Source organism: Hyaena hyaena, unplaced genomic scaffold (assembly GCF_003009895.1).
Source record: "Hyaena hyaena isolate Hyena2069 unplaced genomic scaffold, ASM300989v1 scaffold_466, whole genome shotgun sequence".
Lineage (NCBI taxonomy): Eukaryota > Metazoa > Chordata > Mammalia > Carnivora > Hyaenidae > Hyaena > Hyaena hyaena.
This window is the reverse complement of record NW_024081099.1, coordinates 354,705-372,293: the sequence shown is the minus strand read 5'-3', so window position 1 is coordinate 372,293 and position 17,589 is coordinate 354,705. Positions and strand designations below refer to the sequence as shown.

Below are 17,589 nucleotides of genomic sequence, written 5' to 3'. Positions count from 1 at the left end.
ACCATATAATTAATACAAAGTAGAAAAAACAGTAAGTCATGTGGTTCTTTATAAGAAAAAGAATTTCATGTTTTAATGAGTATCAGTGAGCTGGTATAAAGTTATTTGTATAAAGCATTATCAAACAACCAAAATATATGACTTTAAATAAGGATTGTCAGAAGTTCCAGATCATTTGCTGCATGTTAGTCACTGTGCTCTAAATACTTCAAATATACCACTCCATTTAATTCTATCACAAATCAGTGAGACAGACATCATCATCAACATTTTGTAGATGAATCGATTGAGCTTTGGAGACAAGTTATTTCAGGTAGCAAGTAGCAGAAGTAGAAAGCAAATGCAGTTCTTTTTTTTTTTTTTTACAAAGAATTTATTGTCAAATTAGTTTCCACATACGCCCAGTGCGCATCCCCACAAGTGTCCTCCTCCATGCCCATCCCCCCTCCCCCCCACATCCATCAGTCCTCAGTTTTTGTCAGCATTCAAGAGTCTCTCGTGGTTTGCCTCTCTCCCTTTCCCCCACCATTTCCCCCCTTCTTCTCCCCCTTGTTCCTCAGTTAAGTTCCTCCTAATCCTCCTATACGTGCAAACATATGATATTTGTCCTTCTCTGCCTGACTTATTTCACTCAGCATAACACCCTCAAGGTCCATCCATGTTGCTACACATGGCCAGATTTCATTGTTTCTCATTGCCATGTAGTATTCCATGGTATAGATAAACCACATCTTCTTGATCCATTCGTCTGTTGATGGACACTTAGGCTCTTTCCATGTTTTAGCTGTTGTTGAGAGTGCTGCTATGAACATTGGGGTCCATGTGCTCCTATGCATCAGCATTTCTGTATCCCTTGGGTAAATTCCTAGCTGTGCTATTGCTGGGTCCTGGGGGAGTTCTATTGTTAGTTTCCTGAGGAACCTCCACACTGTTTTCCAGAGGGGCTGTACCAGTTTACATTCCCACCAACATTGTAGGAGTTGCCCGTTTCTCCACATCCTCGCCAGCATCTAGAGTTCTCTGATTTGCTCATTTTAGCCACTCTGACTGGCATGAGGTGGTATCTCAGTGTGGTTTTGAGCAAACACAGTTCTTATGCTCAGTTCTCTTCCTTGGTGTTGAACCGAATATTCAAAAGAATGCAGAAATCTTGCATCCATGTTTAGCTACAGACTAAAACTGTGTCAGATTAATGAGTTGCAAAATAATAATCTCACAAAAACAGGTTATATTCCCCTTTGTTTTAAATAAGTTATGTACTCCTCTCATTACAAAAGAGATTGTGGATTTGTTACAAACTGAATACAAAGGACTTTAGTTTTAAAGTATCCTAGGAAAAACCAGAAATTATAATTTGTTTGAGAATCAGTATTTATTGCAAGTCTTATTTGTAGACCATTGTTCTGTGAGCACCATTGTCAGGAAGGTTATTGTCTTACTGTACTTGATGGTGGATTTCTTATTAATTCACATGTAGAACTCAGCAGATAGTTTGTTCCCTGAGGCCTCACTTGTATGATGGCAAGATGAATTAAGTCTCAGTAATTCTCTCGATTTCTGTTATAAAGGTAAATACATGATGATATCCTGGAGGAACAAGCAGGATCAAAATGCCAGCCTACGTACGTGGTCAGTTTAGGAAGCTGCATATCTGTTATGAATGTCAAAAATATATTTTGGGGACACCTGGGTGGCTCAGTTGGTTAAGTGTCTGACATGTGACTTTGGGTCAGGTCATGATTTCACTGTTATGATCTTGAGCCTCAAGTTGGGCTCCGCACTGGGCATGGAGCTTGCTTAAGATTCTCTCTCCCTCTCCTTCTGCTCACCCCCCACATTCACTCTCTACCTCTCAAATATATATATATTTTAAGAATTAAAGATGTCCATATCCCACTAAGAGACTATTTCTAAAGACTTAGAAATAGAAAGATCTTTGCATATGGTTAAAATTAAGGAATGATTAGAAATGCAATTTTTTGAAAATAAGAAAGTTAAAATTCAGTAGGCAAAGAACTATGAATCTGAAGAATGTTTATATAAAATTTAAGGAAGCCCCCTCATCTGTCACAATGTATTGTTAGAGTAAATGTTAAACGCATATTTGCTGAATTGAATGTATATATGAAATCACCGAAGTCACTCTACCACAGAGCAGCATATTGGTAGGTTTGTGCTTGTATCAGTGTGCCTCCTCTCGAACTTGTTCAAAAAAAGTAAAACAAAAGAAAAAGCAAATGTCACTTTCATTTTAGAGACACTTGGCACCTCAAAATATATATGTGAGGTATACTTTCATTATTTGTTACACAAAAAGATCTACCTTAATGTCAAAAAATACACATAGGTGATGGAATATGAATAATGAACTTTTTTGTCTTTTTTTTTTTTTTACAACTCCAGTGAAAAATACTGGCCATGATCTTTCCCTGAGACTTGAGTCTTTGTGGTAGTACATTCTACCTTGTTGTTCTTGTTGTTGTTGTTTTAACTTCCCCTATTTATTTTATTTTTAAAAATTTTTATATATTTTTGAGAGAGAGTGCAAGCAAGGGAAGAGCAGAGAGAGACACACACACACAGAATCTGCAATAGGCTCCAGGCTCTGAGCTGTCAGCACAGAACCCAATGCAGGACTCGAGCTCACAAACTGTGAGATCATGACCTGAGCCAAAGTCAGACACTTTACTGACTGATATGATATTAATCTAAACCCAGGTACCTTGCATTTTCCTCTGTCTTACTGGAAGAAATGAAGTTCAGATCCTTCATGTCCCCTGGAGGCCATGTGCAGCTGGATAGTTATCTTTTATAAACTATTAGCCAGATTTCAGGGACATCTCAAGGGGCACATTCCCCTTGAGAAATTAGCATTTGTTGGTTTGTTTTAATCCTGGAAGAGTAGTATTTGGATGGTGTTTTTAAACATGGTCATGATTCACGGTCCTGCAACTGATCCACTGAAAGAATAAAGTACATCCTTTTCTCCCACAACAAAGCCTTGAAGGAGACATCTTATAGAGGGATTAAATATCACGGTGAATAATCAAAAGGTATCTTTTGCATAAAACATATACTGTTGTGTCATTTAAGTGATGTACATGTGTCAAATTCCAGAGAATGATATTTATTTTCAAAAGATGGAGAGTTAATTGATAGAAATGTATGCCAGTAAGAATGAATAATTTTAGTGCGTTTTTTAAACAATTTTTTAGGTAAACAAACTAAGCCAATAATCAAATATATGGTGTAGAAGGATGTTTTTGTAACTTTAACATTCTAATAATCTCATTATCAATAACACTGAAACTTAAACTTTGATTTTCTCAAATTTAGACATTACTGCCTGAGGTTGGAAACCCGTACTCTCAAACAGTCAGAATGATAATGAGTATTATCCAACAAAAGAGGCCATATTCAATGAAGGTAAGAATGAGATTTATTTTTTCCTTTCTTCAAATGTTTCTTAAATTTTTTTTTTTAGTTTTTAATTAATTTATTTATATTAAAGTTAGTTAACATACAGTGTAATGTTGACTTCAGGAGTAGAACCCAGTACTCATCACTAACGTATAACACCTCATAACATATAGTGCTCATCCTAACAGTGCCCTCCTTGATGTCCATCACCCATTTAGTCCATCGCCCCACTTACCTCCCCTCCAGCAACTCTCAGTTTGTTTTCTGTATTTAAGAGTCTCTCATGGTTTGCCTCCTCTCGGTTTTTATCTTCTTTTTGCTTCTCTTCCCCTATGTTCATCTGTTTTGTTTCTTAAACAACACATGTGAGTGAAATCATACTTTTGTCTTTCTCTGACTACCTTATTTCGCTTAGCATAATACATTCTAGTTCCATCCATGTTGTTGCAAATGGCAAGATTTCATTCTTTTTGATCACCAAGTAATATTCCATTGTGTATATATACCACATCTTTATCCATTCATCAGTTGATAGATATTTGGGCTCTTTCCATAACTTGGTTATTCAAGGTTTTTTTTTAAATTTCATTACAGACTTTTAAAATGCAAGTACTAATTTAGTAATCATGCAGATCTTCAAGGCTTAACAGCAGTCAATTTCATTAACAGACTGTGGAATGGTTGCGTTCAGTCCTTAAAACTACTTAATTATAGAAGTATCATTCAGAACATTTTTCAAATTTTTTTATAACTTCAGAATTGTGATCTCTGAGAAGTTTTGTTATCTTAGCCCTTCTAAGCCTTTCAAGCTCTCAAGTTCGAGTAAAAGAATATAAAATATCTAAAACTCAGGAAAATTATGCCTGTTACTAAGGCCCAGCTACTCACCCATCTTCTTTCTCAAGTTCAATATTAGAGTTTCCTGGAATTTGAAATGTACAGGTGATGATGGTTTATTACTGTGCTGTTCCCTGCAGAGGTATAAGACATTCACTTGGAGGCAGGCCTTTACAACATTCAGGATATTATGGGCCATTTTCCCCTGAAACATAAATATGATATTAGTCTAAGTCAGTATCCTTAACTGTGAAAGATATTCATACATGCAAACATCAACTTTAGACAGAGCTTAGGTAAATTGAACTAATGAAGAGCTTTATAACTTCTAGAGTGTCTCAGTGAACATAGAACCTTTCCAGAACTGTTTTCATACCACACAACATCTACTTGGGTTCAGTTTTAATTTTTTTTAATGTTTATTTTTGAGAGAGAAATAGAGTGAGAGAGAGATAGAGAATGTGTGCAGGAGGGGCAGAGAGAGAGAGAGGATCCCAAGCAGGCTCTGCACTAACAGCAAAGAACTTGATGTGGGGCTCGAACCCATAAATCGTGAGATCATGACCTGAGCTGAAGTCAGACGCTTAATCAACTGAGCTACCCAGGTGCCCCTACTTGGGTTCAGTTTTAAGGAAAGACCTAGAGATTGCATAGAAGGCTCAAACTAAACACATTCTTCACATGGCACTGAACGCCCTTGAGGCATGTAGTGAAACCTAAGGTCTCATGAAACAAACATTGAAAAACACTGGTATTGAGTGCATAGCAATGATGATCCATGTACCTTTATCGCAACTGCGGCAGTTACATCCCCACAACCCGCCCCATTTGCAGAGAAGAGGCTAGACTAGACATAATTATAGATCATCCTTGTGCTCAAGAGCCTCTCCTTTTAGGAAAAACAAAACTTGTTTCTCTGCTTTCTCCCACCTGCTCCAGTAGTACCTTACCGAGGTCATGTTAGCTTTAATTGTAAAAATATCTGGGAGGTGCCTGGATTGCTCAGTGGGTTAAATGCCTGACTCTTGATCTCAGCTCAGGTGTTGATCTCAGGGTCATGAGTTCCAGCCCTGCATTGGGCTCTCGACTGGGCATGAAGCCTATTTAATCAATCAATCAATCAATCAGTCAATCAATCTGGAATTAGCTCTGAATATATGTGAAGAAGATAAAAGCAGTTGCACGTTAAATAATTCTGGCTTGAATACTTAAATCAGATTTTCTTATGTGCCACTTGCAAATGTACCTGTTGTTTATAAGATTTCTTTGTCCTCTTCAAAATACTATCTGTATAACAAATTTAAAAATCTAAGATCTATAGATGTTAGAATTGAAAGAAATCTAGAAGATACCTGATTCACCTGCTGACTTTCAGCTCCCTCCAACACCATCTAACAGATGTGAAAGTGAGACTCAGAGAAGCTCACTCACTTGGTTGCTGTCTCACAGCTAGATCGGGGCAGATGCAAGTCTAATTCCAGTGCACTTGGCATTGTACCTTTGGCTCTGACATTTGAATGTAGACCACATAAAGGAAATAAAAACACATTTATAGAATCTTTAAATCTCTTCTAAAGAGTCAAGGTTGGGGCACCTGGGTGGCTCAGTCAGTTAAGCGTCCAACTTCAGCTCAGGTCATGATCTTGCGGTTCCTGAGTTCGAGCCCTGCGTCAGGCTCTGTGCCAGCAGCTCAGAGCCTGAAGCCTGTTTCAGATTCTGTGTCTCCCTCTCTCTCTGCCCCTCCCCCGCTCACATTCTGTCTCTCTCTATCTGAAAAATAAACACTAAAAAATTTAAAAAAATAAAGAGTCAAGATTGAATAGGAGAACAAAAACTGAACTGGAAGGATCAAGAATAGCAAAATCAAATCCAGAAGGCACTGCTATCTTCTAGGTTACACTAATTAGCTTTTCAGACCGTCGACCCTTTTATTTATTTATTTATTTATTTATTTATTTATTTATTTTACAAATAGTTTATTGTCAAATTAGTTTCCACAAGACCGTCGACCCTTTTAGACCTCATCATTGCCTTACATTCGTGGGGAAACAAACAAACAAAGATTTCTATCACAGTATATCTGGGAAGATTACCTAAAGCAAAAACATATCACTGATCAATTCTAGTCCTGCCCTGCTCAAAGTTCTCTGTGCTCCAAGTGTTTGCCGTTCTCTGCTTTTTCATGTGTTTTCTAGATTACTCCCCTCCCACTGGCTTCTTTCTAGTTCATAAGCTGTTCAAGTCTGCTTTCATTGAATCTTCTGTTTCTCCAAGAATCTGCTTCCCTTTCTTCTTATTTCATTCTACAAATTTGTAGCATTAAATGCTAGCAATGTACCAGGCATTTTATCACCATGTTTCTTGAAAAAAGCCATCTGTTAACTGCTTATATTTCCTTATTCCCATGTCTCCAGTTATCTGAAAATGGTCAGACTGCTAAGAAATTGTCAGTTCGTTTACAACATTACAGAATTGAATGCCGCCTCTTTTCTCAAATGTTCTCTTCTGTCAGCTTTCAGAACATCATATTCTTATGATACTTCTTTCTCACTGAGCTTTTTCTTTGGCTTCTTTTCATTTATCTGCCCCTTAAGAAGAGTTGGTGTTCCCCTAAGTTGTGTTTGTGGCTCTCTTCTCATTCAGCTCATTCTTTTTGGACCATCCTAATCACTCTCATCATTTATCTGTTTCTTATGAGGCAGGCAATGAGAAATGAGAATGGCTTTTGAAGTGTAGTGATTCCTTAAGGCAGCTGGTACTGTGGCCTAGAGAATATAAACTGGGACCACTTGAAATAGTCAGTACTTCCTGAAGAGGGCACACAGGAGGCTGGGAGGGACACCAGCAATGATCATTTTAATATTCTCTTCCTATTCTACAAGCCTCCGTCCCTCCCTATAGAAATGTAAAGGAAGGAGGATGATAAAATATGGATTCCTCAATGCACCTCAGTATTTTTTCCTCTTTTTTGTGGGGTCTAAGACTACCAGCATGTCAAGACAGCTAGGAAAGTTTGCCATACTTCCATGAATCTGCTTTAGGAGACCATCCACCATAGTTTCTGTGTCACCCTGGAATGAGTGGTGGCTGGTTCAACTTTGTAGAGACACAAATGGTAGAGCAGGATATTTGTTACTTAAATCTCAGTTTCTCCCAAGGCTGAAATTCATTTCCTGCTCTATTTCCCACCTCAGATCATAGCCAAACACACTTCATCAAAGGAGGTTTTACAGTGAGCATCATGAGAAAATGGCAGCAACAGAGAATACCCCTCATTTGTGTAGTATGAACTTCTTCCTTAATTTCCATAGAGAAATTAAATTCTAAAGAAATTGGATCCTTAAATTTTCTTCCCTTCACAACATCTCATTGTGCTCAGTCTCAGTCTGGGCTGCTTCACTGAGGTCAGACACATTGTTTTTGCCTATCACGGCCAATAGCAGAGTCCTAGCGGCATGTGGGAAAAAGTGGATATGACACCAGTAAAAAAGGAAATGGCCTTGGCTTCAGGCTCACCAGGATGCAAGTTTTAAACTCCTTTGGAGAAGTTCCCAAGAAGTTTCCATGGAAGGTTAGTTTTGCTTCCCCATGTCGGGGTGGAGCACAGCTGTCCACATAGCTGTTCCAATGCTGCCTCCCCGTGCCGGGCATTGACACCCGAAAGCCAAGCCGTCACATGTGTCCATATCCACATAGAATTAACTGAGCTGTGTGGTAGCAGCAGTGACAGTTTTGTATTTTTATCAGGTCAGGGGTGGTTTAAAGCTTATCAGCCTAGGGCCCAGGCCAAAATAACATAAAGGGAAAAAAGCAAACTGCATTGACAAAATTATTCTACTTGATAAGTAAAGAAAAAGTGGGGAGGGCCAGGCCTTCCTTGTCAACATGGCATATGCCTTCCTTGCTACAGCTGGTAACTGCAGACCTTTCTGGTGGTTTCACCTGGTGAAAGAAAGTGAGGGGATGCCATGGCTCCTCTCAATTATACAAGAAGCAGGCAGACGGACATTGTTTTGCATGTGTGGCTCCATGAACTCCTCTCATAGCTCAATCAGAGCATCAGATCATCATCTCTGAGTTCCTGAAACAGGAGCCAGTAGGAACCAACTAGATAGAAGGGCTCCAAGTGTTCATAACTATGCTGCCCCCTTCTGGCCTTCTTCCCCTAGAGCAGCACTGTCCAGATAATGCAAGCTGCAGATATAATTCTACATTTTCTAGCAGCCATGTTAAAAATATAAAAAAAGTCATTTTAATAATATATTATTAATCCAGTATATCCAAAATACCATTTCTACATGTGTAAGCAGTTACCGAGTTTTGCACTTTCTTTTTCCTACTAAATCTTAGAAATCCATTGTGTATTTTACATTTACAGTACAACCCACTTCAGGCTAGCCATGTTTCAGGTGTTCAGTAATCACACATAGCTGGTGGCTACAGTACTGGACAGCACGGCCCTAGATAATTGCTGTGAGCAGGGAACAAGGGTCCCCTGCGCAGTCCACCTCTGTAGTGACTCTCAGATCTCCCCCCTTTCCACCATCACTGCCCTGTAATTCAGATCCTGACCATCTCCCACCTAGACGCCTCCAACTGCTTCCCATCTAGCTTCCCTCATCTCATAATGCATTCTGTATGCTGCCAGTTCACAGTCTCATCTTGTTCTGCAGCGCCTTTACTGGATCACAACCCCTACAAAAGCTTAGACTCATTAAGGTAGTTTGTCCCTAACCTTCCACTGACTTTAAGACTGTTAATTCATATGTAGCCATGTCTGTCTTTGGCACATGGTACATGGCACCCCATTATGGAATGCTCTCTAAACTCTATCCCACCCGCATCCTTAAGGAAATCCTACCTTATCCTTTAAGGCTCAAGTGATAGTTAACTACCACTGTGAAGCCTTTGACATAATGCTTTGTGTTTCATTGTTGGAACTTAAAGTTGTATGTCTTGAGTTTTTATGGTTTTGGGGTCAGTGCCTCCCTCCACTCTGGATAATAGGCACTTTCCCATCATTTTACAAAGTCTCACACAAAGTGGACACTATATAATTTGGGTGAAATCGAAGCATGTATAATTGAGCCACATTCAGAGAATGTTTATAATCACCTACCTTGTTATCTTTCCTAGCTGACAATAGTAAAGCAGCGAGAACAGCCAGAAATGGTTTTCCGACAGTTCCTGGTAGAAGACAAAGGACTTTATGGAGGATCATCTTATGTGGATTTCCTTTGTTGTGTTCACAAAGAGATCTGCCAGCTGCTTAATTAATTGAATCTTCTCTGTTGTTGATGTTGTATTTCTAAGGAGATCATCTCCTTCTTGGTGCCTAATTCTCCAGATGATAACAGGCCTAATTTTATTTCTTGCTCATTTTCAAAATAGCTTTCCAAAATGACATTTAGGACTTCAGCTTTGGTGCTCAGGTATAAAGTCAATGAGGGTACAGTGGTACCTCTCAAAGGGAACAGTCTATTTCTGATTGCACAATTTTTAAATGTTAAAACCGATACCGTTTGCATTTCATGAAAGGCATAGTTTACGGAACTGTAAACATTGTTAATTTTCTTTCTTTGTGCTAGACTTATAAATTATTTTTCAAAATGTATAGATTTGGGGTAAAAAGTTGTCTTGGCTCTCCCATTTGCAGTGAGGGGGAAAAACAATTTTTACATTATGCCTAATTTTTTTAAAACCACGTAACACCCATTGAACATGTTTTTCAACTTAAGGTTTGCATAGCAGACTTTTAATAACCTTGGAATCTATTTGGTAGAACAATTTGTGTTCTACATTTTTTTTCATAATTATATGTTGTGTATGTTAGAACTATTTTCCAGTTGTTGTTTTGTCTATAAAACTGTCTTTATCTATATTCCTAATGGTTCTCTGTACAATTTTGAGGGTTTCTACCTGTATATAATGGATCTTAACCAGTACCAATAAATCACTTCATATGCTCTTACTCAACAGGTAGAGATGATTTTTTAGGTATTTTTGAGATTTTAAAATGAAACAAGGGTTGTACTATGTCTTGGGAAAAAAAGTTGTTTGAATGGTTCACTAAGCAAAAATTGGGAAAACTTTGTTTTTTTTGAGGGTTGGGAAGTGTTAAGTGAATAAATCAAATCTAGGAAATATCAGAGACAATGTACTTGAGAAATGCATTTTTTAAAAATTCTTTAATATGTCCTTGTGGGCGAATAATAGAAATGGGTTATATGAGATCATTATGAATGAATATATTTAAACCTAGGAGAGTGGTTTTGAATGGTATGACATAGGCATGTGTCCTGTATCTGCCCTATTCAACTCTGATACCAGTGATATGAATAAATAATAAGAGTTAAGTATACTGAGTACATATAATGTCGTAAGAAGTGCACTGTGTTTTGCGAACATTTAGTCCTCTTAGCAACCCTAATCTTATTACCAGCCCATTCACAGATGAAGAAATAGATTTGAAGTGAGTAAATCAGGACCTTGTCTACGACTGCATGGCTAGTAAGGTTTATTTATAAATCAGTAGATATCATGAAATTGAGGAGAATAAAAAATACACTAACAGAATTAAAATCTCTTCCATGTTAGCCAACTGGCATGATGGTTCAGACTGACTTGGATAAGTTTAACAAGAAGAAATGTATGATCCTGAACTTGTGTCCAAAAAAATGCACATGCAGATGCTCCTTGGAAACAACAGTATTTAAAACAGAACTGAGGGAGTTTGTCAGCATGAATCTAGTGAGATGAAAGCACATGTGATCTCAAGTTACTCTATTACAAGAATAACGTCTCAGATGAGTATAGCTATTCCAAGGTGAAACCTCAGTGAAACACTGAGATGCGTGTTCAGTTCTAGGCACCACGCTCTATGTGTACCAGAACCCTAGAGCACATTCCTTGAGTCACTCAAAGATAACCTCTGATTGTTCTGTATGTTCCGTTGGGTATAAAACCAGAAACAATATATAGAGGTGACAAGGTGCCACTCAGTTGAAAGAAGAACCTACTAAGTGATTAGATGCTCAGAGTGTGCCCTTCTTGGAGGTAGTGTGTTCTGACTTAACATGTTTAATGCACATCTTCTATGTGCCAGATGCTCTGCCCTCTTCTAGAGAGACAGACAACAGTGAGCAGCACAAACAAAATCCCCTCCATCACTATAATTACAGTAGTTTTCATAAATGCTGTGACATGCCATAGCATATTTTTCATATATAAATTTTATGTTTGCACATTTTATGTGTATATCTATATCTAAATTAATAATATATATTTATTTATATAAGAAATAAAATCAGGTATATGTGATGTGACCTAGTCTAGCTAGCAGGCACGTATAGTCAGTAAAGATTTCCCATTAGTTATATTAAAGCTAGGGCCTGAAAGAATAAGTAGACATTAGCCAGGTAAATGAGAGTATTGTTAAATATGAATGAAGTCTCAGAATGGGAGAGAGCATGTATCACCCTTTCAAGAAACTTGGAGAACTTAAACTTAGCTGGAACTTAGTAGGGAGAGACAAAGCCTATGGGATAGGAAAAGTGACTCCTGGTCCAGGGGGAGTTTAGATTTAATCCTAAAAGCAAAATGACGACATTCAAACTGATTTCAGTAAGAGTGACAGGACACTCTTTTGGAAGATCACTCTGGGGTTGTAACGTGGTAGAACTAGAAGCAGAGAGAGCATTTGGGAGGTTGAGTAGTCCACTTGAGTATATGGTGGCCTGCACTAAAATAACGGGTTTTGACAGAGGGGGATAAGGAGATGAAGTTAGTGAAGAAGAAGAAGGTGTCTGAAAATGATTTCTGCTTTGGGCAGCTGGGTGGACGGTGAGATCGTTCCTTCAGAAAGGAAACACTGGAGTAGATGTGGATTGTGTGTATGTGTGCGTCTCTGTGTGCACAAGAGGCAGCAGTTTACAGTTGTCCATGCTGAGGTAGCTTGCAAACTATGCAGGTGGAATAAACTAGACGTAAAAATAAAGGCCTGAAGCTCAAGAGAGAGCTCTGGACTGGAAATTTGAAAGTCATCTACGTACAGAAAAAAAGAAATGGCACAAGATGAAAAAAAAAAAACAAACAAACCCCGACGAGACTGGGAGAAGGGCCAGAGGTGAAAAGGAAAACCTGGGAAGAGGATGTCACAAAGCCAACCAAGGTAAGAGGGGTGCATGGAGAGAGTGGGGCAGCCATGTTAGTAGCCTTCCTAGAGAGAAGTTAAAGACTAAAAGGGTCATTGGAATTAATAAAAGGGTCATGGGTGAATTTGGTGAAAGCAGTTTTACAGGGTCAATGAACTTGAATGCTACATTGGAATATGTTGAGCAATGGGAGTCAGAGTGGAGGCAACTCAAGAAAGGGATGAGAGAATCACAGAGGAAGGACAGGATTTTATTTTAAGAGAATCAGGGATTTGACATTTAAATGCTGGTGCAAAGAAGCCAGTATTATGTTGGAAAAAAAAATAGTGGCAGTACTATTTCGTCAACTCCAAAAAAATGTTGAAGACAAAAAAATATTTAAAAAAGCAAGATTCTTGGAAGGCAGAAGATAATATAATGCAGAATACAAATACAGATTAGTTTTCAATGGGAAGAGAAACCCAATACCTAATGGAAGTACTCCAATAAATCCTGAAGGACCACTTGCCAAAAATAGTGAGTGCTGTTCTAAGTGTCCTGAAATTGTACATCCCCTCCCCCAAACCTTGAGAAGTATAGCATCATGGGCTCTGGGACCAACAGCATAGGTTTCTATACCAGCTCCACCCTGAAGTTGAACTTCAGGGCAAGTTAGAAACCTTTCTGTGCCTCAGTTTCCTACTCATATGTTAATAGTGTTAACGTGTAGAATAGTCCCTGATACACAGTGCTATTTAAGTGTTCATTGCTGTTATTTTATTAGTTTTTTTTTTAATTATTAAACTTGCTAAGGATCATGAAAACTAGGACTACTTTGATTCCTAATTGTATTTGCTCTTAATGCCAGGAGTATATTAACTGATATCCTCAAAATCAAGCTATCTTTAAATGCTGTATAAATGTCCAATTAAAAGAGGATTTCAGAAATTAAAATAAATATCAATGAGAAAAACTGCCTAAGCTGCTTTAAGTGTTAAAAACCAAAACTTCAGTAAATTATAAACCAAGGACAAGAATTAGTATTTTGAGGAACTATTATGAAAAAATAAGAGTTTACTCCCTCAAGAAAGCACATCTTTGAGGAAGTTACTAAATGGCATTATCTTCACTTCCTAGAAGTAACCTGATAACAGGAGATAGAGCATAGTTTAGAATGATATATTAACATTTTTTTTAATGTTCAGTCAGATGGGAACATGTTTCCTATTAATAAACCAATGAAGAGTAAGGATCAAATTTTAGATCATGTTCTGGAATATGGAAAGACATTCTGAAATTGAACTTTAGCTCTACTAGGAGGCATTATATACTAAAGTGTCTGAAACCTTCCAGAAAGGTTAGTCAATAATCTTCCAGAAAAGGTAATTTTTTGTAGAGAATTGGCTTTGCAAATTTTAATTGCCGAAAACACAAGATGTAATGCTGACTAATCAAGATAAAAGGAAAATCTCAGCCGAAAGAGGCAAGAGAAATCTCTTAGTCATCATCTTTAGTGGGTATTTCCTGCCTCTTCTTAAGACACTAATAAGCAGCTTACTCCTGCCCCCAGGCAGCCATTTATGAACAATTCTGTTTGTAAGAAAATTGTATTTAGCCCACTGTTTTCCTGAAATTTTTCTTTTTGGTGCTAGCTGTCTTTTGAGGCCACAGGTGAAGTCTTCCTTCACTTGATAATAGTTTTCGGAGATTAAAGCTACCATATATTCCTATTGTGTCCCTTCCAGGCCGAACCCTCTGAATTCCCACAGCATGCAGCATGTCCTTGTAAACATATTTTCCAGAGCCATTGTCATCCAAATTTAATACATGAAAATCCAGTTTTAACTCACATAAAGAACAAAGTCAACTTGGGGAAGCAAAATGAACAGTGTCTAGTTAACTATCATTCAATAATATTGACTGCAGATGGTCTTGAGTACCTGGTTATGCAAAAATTTCAGGATGTGCCTTTTATTTTGATACCATTAAAAAATGTTTACCGGTTACACATATAAAATTCTTTTGCAATGAGAATTTCCCATTTTAAGACATTTTTTATGACTTTAGTTTTTAAGTCCATATTTTTCAAACAGAGGTTTTTTCTGGAGTCCATGAAACACTTATTATTCGTGTTTGAAAAAGTTTTAGGATATCCCATGGGGTTTAATGTTACCCAATCAATGTTTTAGGGCCCAATATGCCTATTTGGAAGAAAAAAAGGTTATTACATTATGAATTAGGGGAAAGCAGATATAGCAGATAAGAATTTACAACAGTAAACTCTAGTGTGCAAAAAGGTGTCACATTTTTTAAAACATTTTTTTAAATTTTTATTTATTTCTGAGAGAGACAGACAAACAGCATGAACAGGGGAGGGTCAGAGAGAGGGAGACACAGAATCTGAAACAGGCTCCAGGCTCTGAGATAGCCGTCATGGGGCTCGAACCCGCAAACTGCGAGATCACAACCTGAACCGAAGTTGGCCGTCTAACCGACTGAGCCACCCAGGCACCTCAGGTGTCACATTTCAAAACTCAATCTTATTGAATCTCAGTCTCTATTTCACAGGACTGGCAGGGACACTTTACTGTCTTTGGCTCACACTGATGACTTGTGTCAAAGCCTCCTCATAGTCTCCTGAAGTCCGGGGCTTCTCTGCTTCCATAGTGTGCTTCTGGGAAATGTATGTGTAGTCAAGGGACGGACACTTTGCTAAGTACATCATTCAGCTATGTCTCAGTGGCAGTGTTCTCTCCCTGAGGCAGTGTTACTGGTCAGCAGCAATTTCCCAGGACTTCTGAGTGTCACCGTAAGCCAGTCCTCAAAGATCCTGTCCTCCCACTCTCAGGCAACCTATTCTGAGTTCCACTTTTACTTAAGGAGGAACATAGTGTAACTTTTTACTTAAGCCACTATTAACAAGGTGATACAGATGTAGTTAAACCATTTTCCTTACTTTGTAGGTTGCATTTGGTAGAGAGAAAGTTTATTATCTGAGGAAACAATCACGTGTCTTTAAAGTCAGATGAGAGGAGGGGCGCCTGGGTGGCTTAGTCGGTTAGGCGTCCGACTTTCGCTTAGGTCATGATCTCACGGTTCGTGGGTTCGGGCCCCGCGTCAGGCTCTGTGCTGGCTGCCAGCTCAGAGCCTGGAGCCTGTTTCAGTCTGTGACTCCCTCTCTCTCTGACCCTCCCCTGCTCACACTGTCTCTCTCTCTCTCCTAGAAATAAATAAAAAATATTTAAAAAAAAAAATAAAGTCAGATGAGAGGAAATTCATTCTATAAATCTGATAAGTGGTAAGTCAGTGGAAATTACTATTTCTTCAGTCTCAAAAATAATGTTGAGAGAAAAAAAAATCCTTATTAGAAAAACACAGTCCTCTTATGTAACGGAGAAAGCACCAACAGAAAGGAAAAAAGGTGGCAAGAGAAGAATATTAAAAATCCTCTAGGTCTTACTTCCAATTATTAAGCAAGCAAAGGAGTACAGAACTATTTATTAGGCACTTTCTATGAGCCATACATTGAAAGCTGAGAAAGCACATTGTTGCCTTTTTATAAATGACAAAGACTCATTTCTGAGAGCACAAACAGCAGGGATTTAAGGACTAAATGAGTAGACAAAAGGCAATCTTTGGAATGCCAGCCATCTTTCACCTGACCTGGGACAAGTGAAAGCAGTCAGAAGTGGGAATGGTCCCCAAAGAGGTCCCGATGCTGTCTTGATCCAGTATCTCGTTAGCATCCGCTCACGGAGGAGATGGGATTCAAGATTCAGGAAGTTCATTGGCTGGTGAGCTTACATTTGCTTAAATTTTCGTTCGGAATCATTTTTATAAATATGGTATTTTATTTAATGTTTATTTTTGAGAGCGTACAAGCGGGGGAGGAGCAGAAAGAGAGGGAGGCAGAGGATAGAAGCCTGCTCTTCTGACAGCAGAGAGCCCAATGCAGAGCTAGAACTCACAAACTGCGAGATCATGACCCGAGCCGACGTCGGATGCTTCACTGAGTCACCCAGGTGCTCCTGTACAGCATTCTTAATCATGATGCTGTAGCCCTCCCTTACCTGTGGTTTTGTTTTCCATAGTTTCAGTTACTCAAGGTCAGTCATGGTCCAGAAGCAGATGATCCTTCTTTGACACACTGTCAGAAGTTCAACAGTAGCCTAACAGTACAGCACAATGCCTGGATCACTCACTTCACTTCATCTCATCACATAGGCATTTTAACATCTCAGATCATTACAAGAGTGAGTACAGTACCAGAAGGTATTTTGAGGGAGACCACATTCATGTAACTTTTATTACAGTATATTATTATAATCACTCTCTTATTGTTCACCTCTTACTATACCTAATTTATAAATTGAACTTTATCATAGGTATGTATGCATAGGAAAAAACTTAGTATATGTAGGGTTTGGGACTATTCCTGGTTTCAGGTATCCACTGGGGTCTTGGAACATATCCCCCATGGATAAGGTGGGGGGACTACTATATGCTTACAAGTTGTTTTTCAATGGGGCGCCTGAGTGGCTCAGTTGGTTAAGTGTCTGACTTCAGCTCAGGTCATGACCTCATGGTTTGTGGGTTCGAGCCCCATGTCAGGCTCTGTGCTGACAGCTAGCTCAGAGCCTGGAAACTGTCTTCAGATTCTGTCTCCCTCTCTGACCCTTCCCTGCTCACGCTGTCTTTCTCTCTCTCTCAAAAGTAAATTTAAAAAAACATTTAAAAAATTGTTTTCAAAACTGTTTTTCAATAAGAGCAGTAGAAAAGTAAGCTATAATCTTTTGAGCTCCTATTTACCATGCATGTAAGCCTAGCTTTTTGGACAAGGCCAAATAATCCATCCACCTGTGTGGTTTATATGAATTATAACCAATACTATTACATCTCCTTTACTAAATATTAAAGTATGTACCTACCCGTAAGTTGTCTTGAGAAGCATAAACCTATGAAACAACAGCAAATTCCATAAGATATTTAGGCATTTGCCTACTAGCAATTTAACTAGCATAAACTACTAAACGATAGCGCTGAACAAAATTTCTTTGTCCTCTGCTTTAAAACAGAAAAAAATAATGTATTCTTTTATGATATTCACAACTGTAATTATAAACTAAGAACTTGAATAGATATGGGACTCTATAAAAGGTGTGTTTTTATGACAACACAGGCTTGTATCCCTCTATTTCCT

The 17,589-nt window shown here is 38.4% G+C and overlaps 1 protein-coding gene across 1 annotated transcript in view; it reads left to right on the top strand.

Annotated features, from left to right (window-relative positions):
* The window catches only part of SEC24D (SEC24 homolog D, COPII coat complex component), a 106,449-nt gene extending 95,834 nt beyond the window's left edge, over positions 1 to 10,615 (top strand). Inside the window, exons 22-23 of the mRNA XM_039253818.1 lie at positions 3,337 to 3,426; positions 9,394 to 10,615. Coding sequence (XP_039109749.1) covers positions 3,337 to 3,426; positions 9,394 to 9,534 — 231 coding nt within the window. The 3' untranslated portion in view covers positions 9,535 to 10,615. The remainder of the gene's footprint in view (positions 1 to 3,336; positions 3,427 to 9,393) is intronic.
* Positions 10,616 to 17,589: the final 6,974 nt, after the last annotated feature.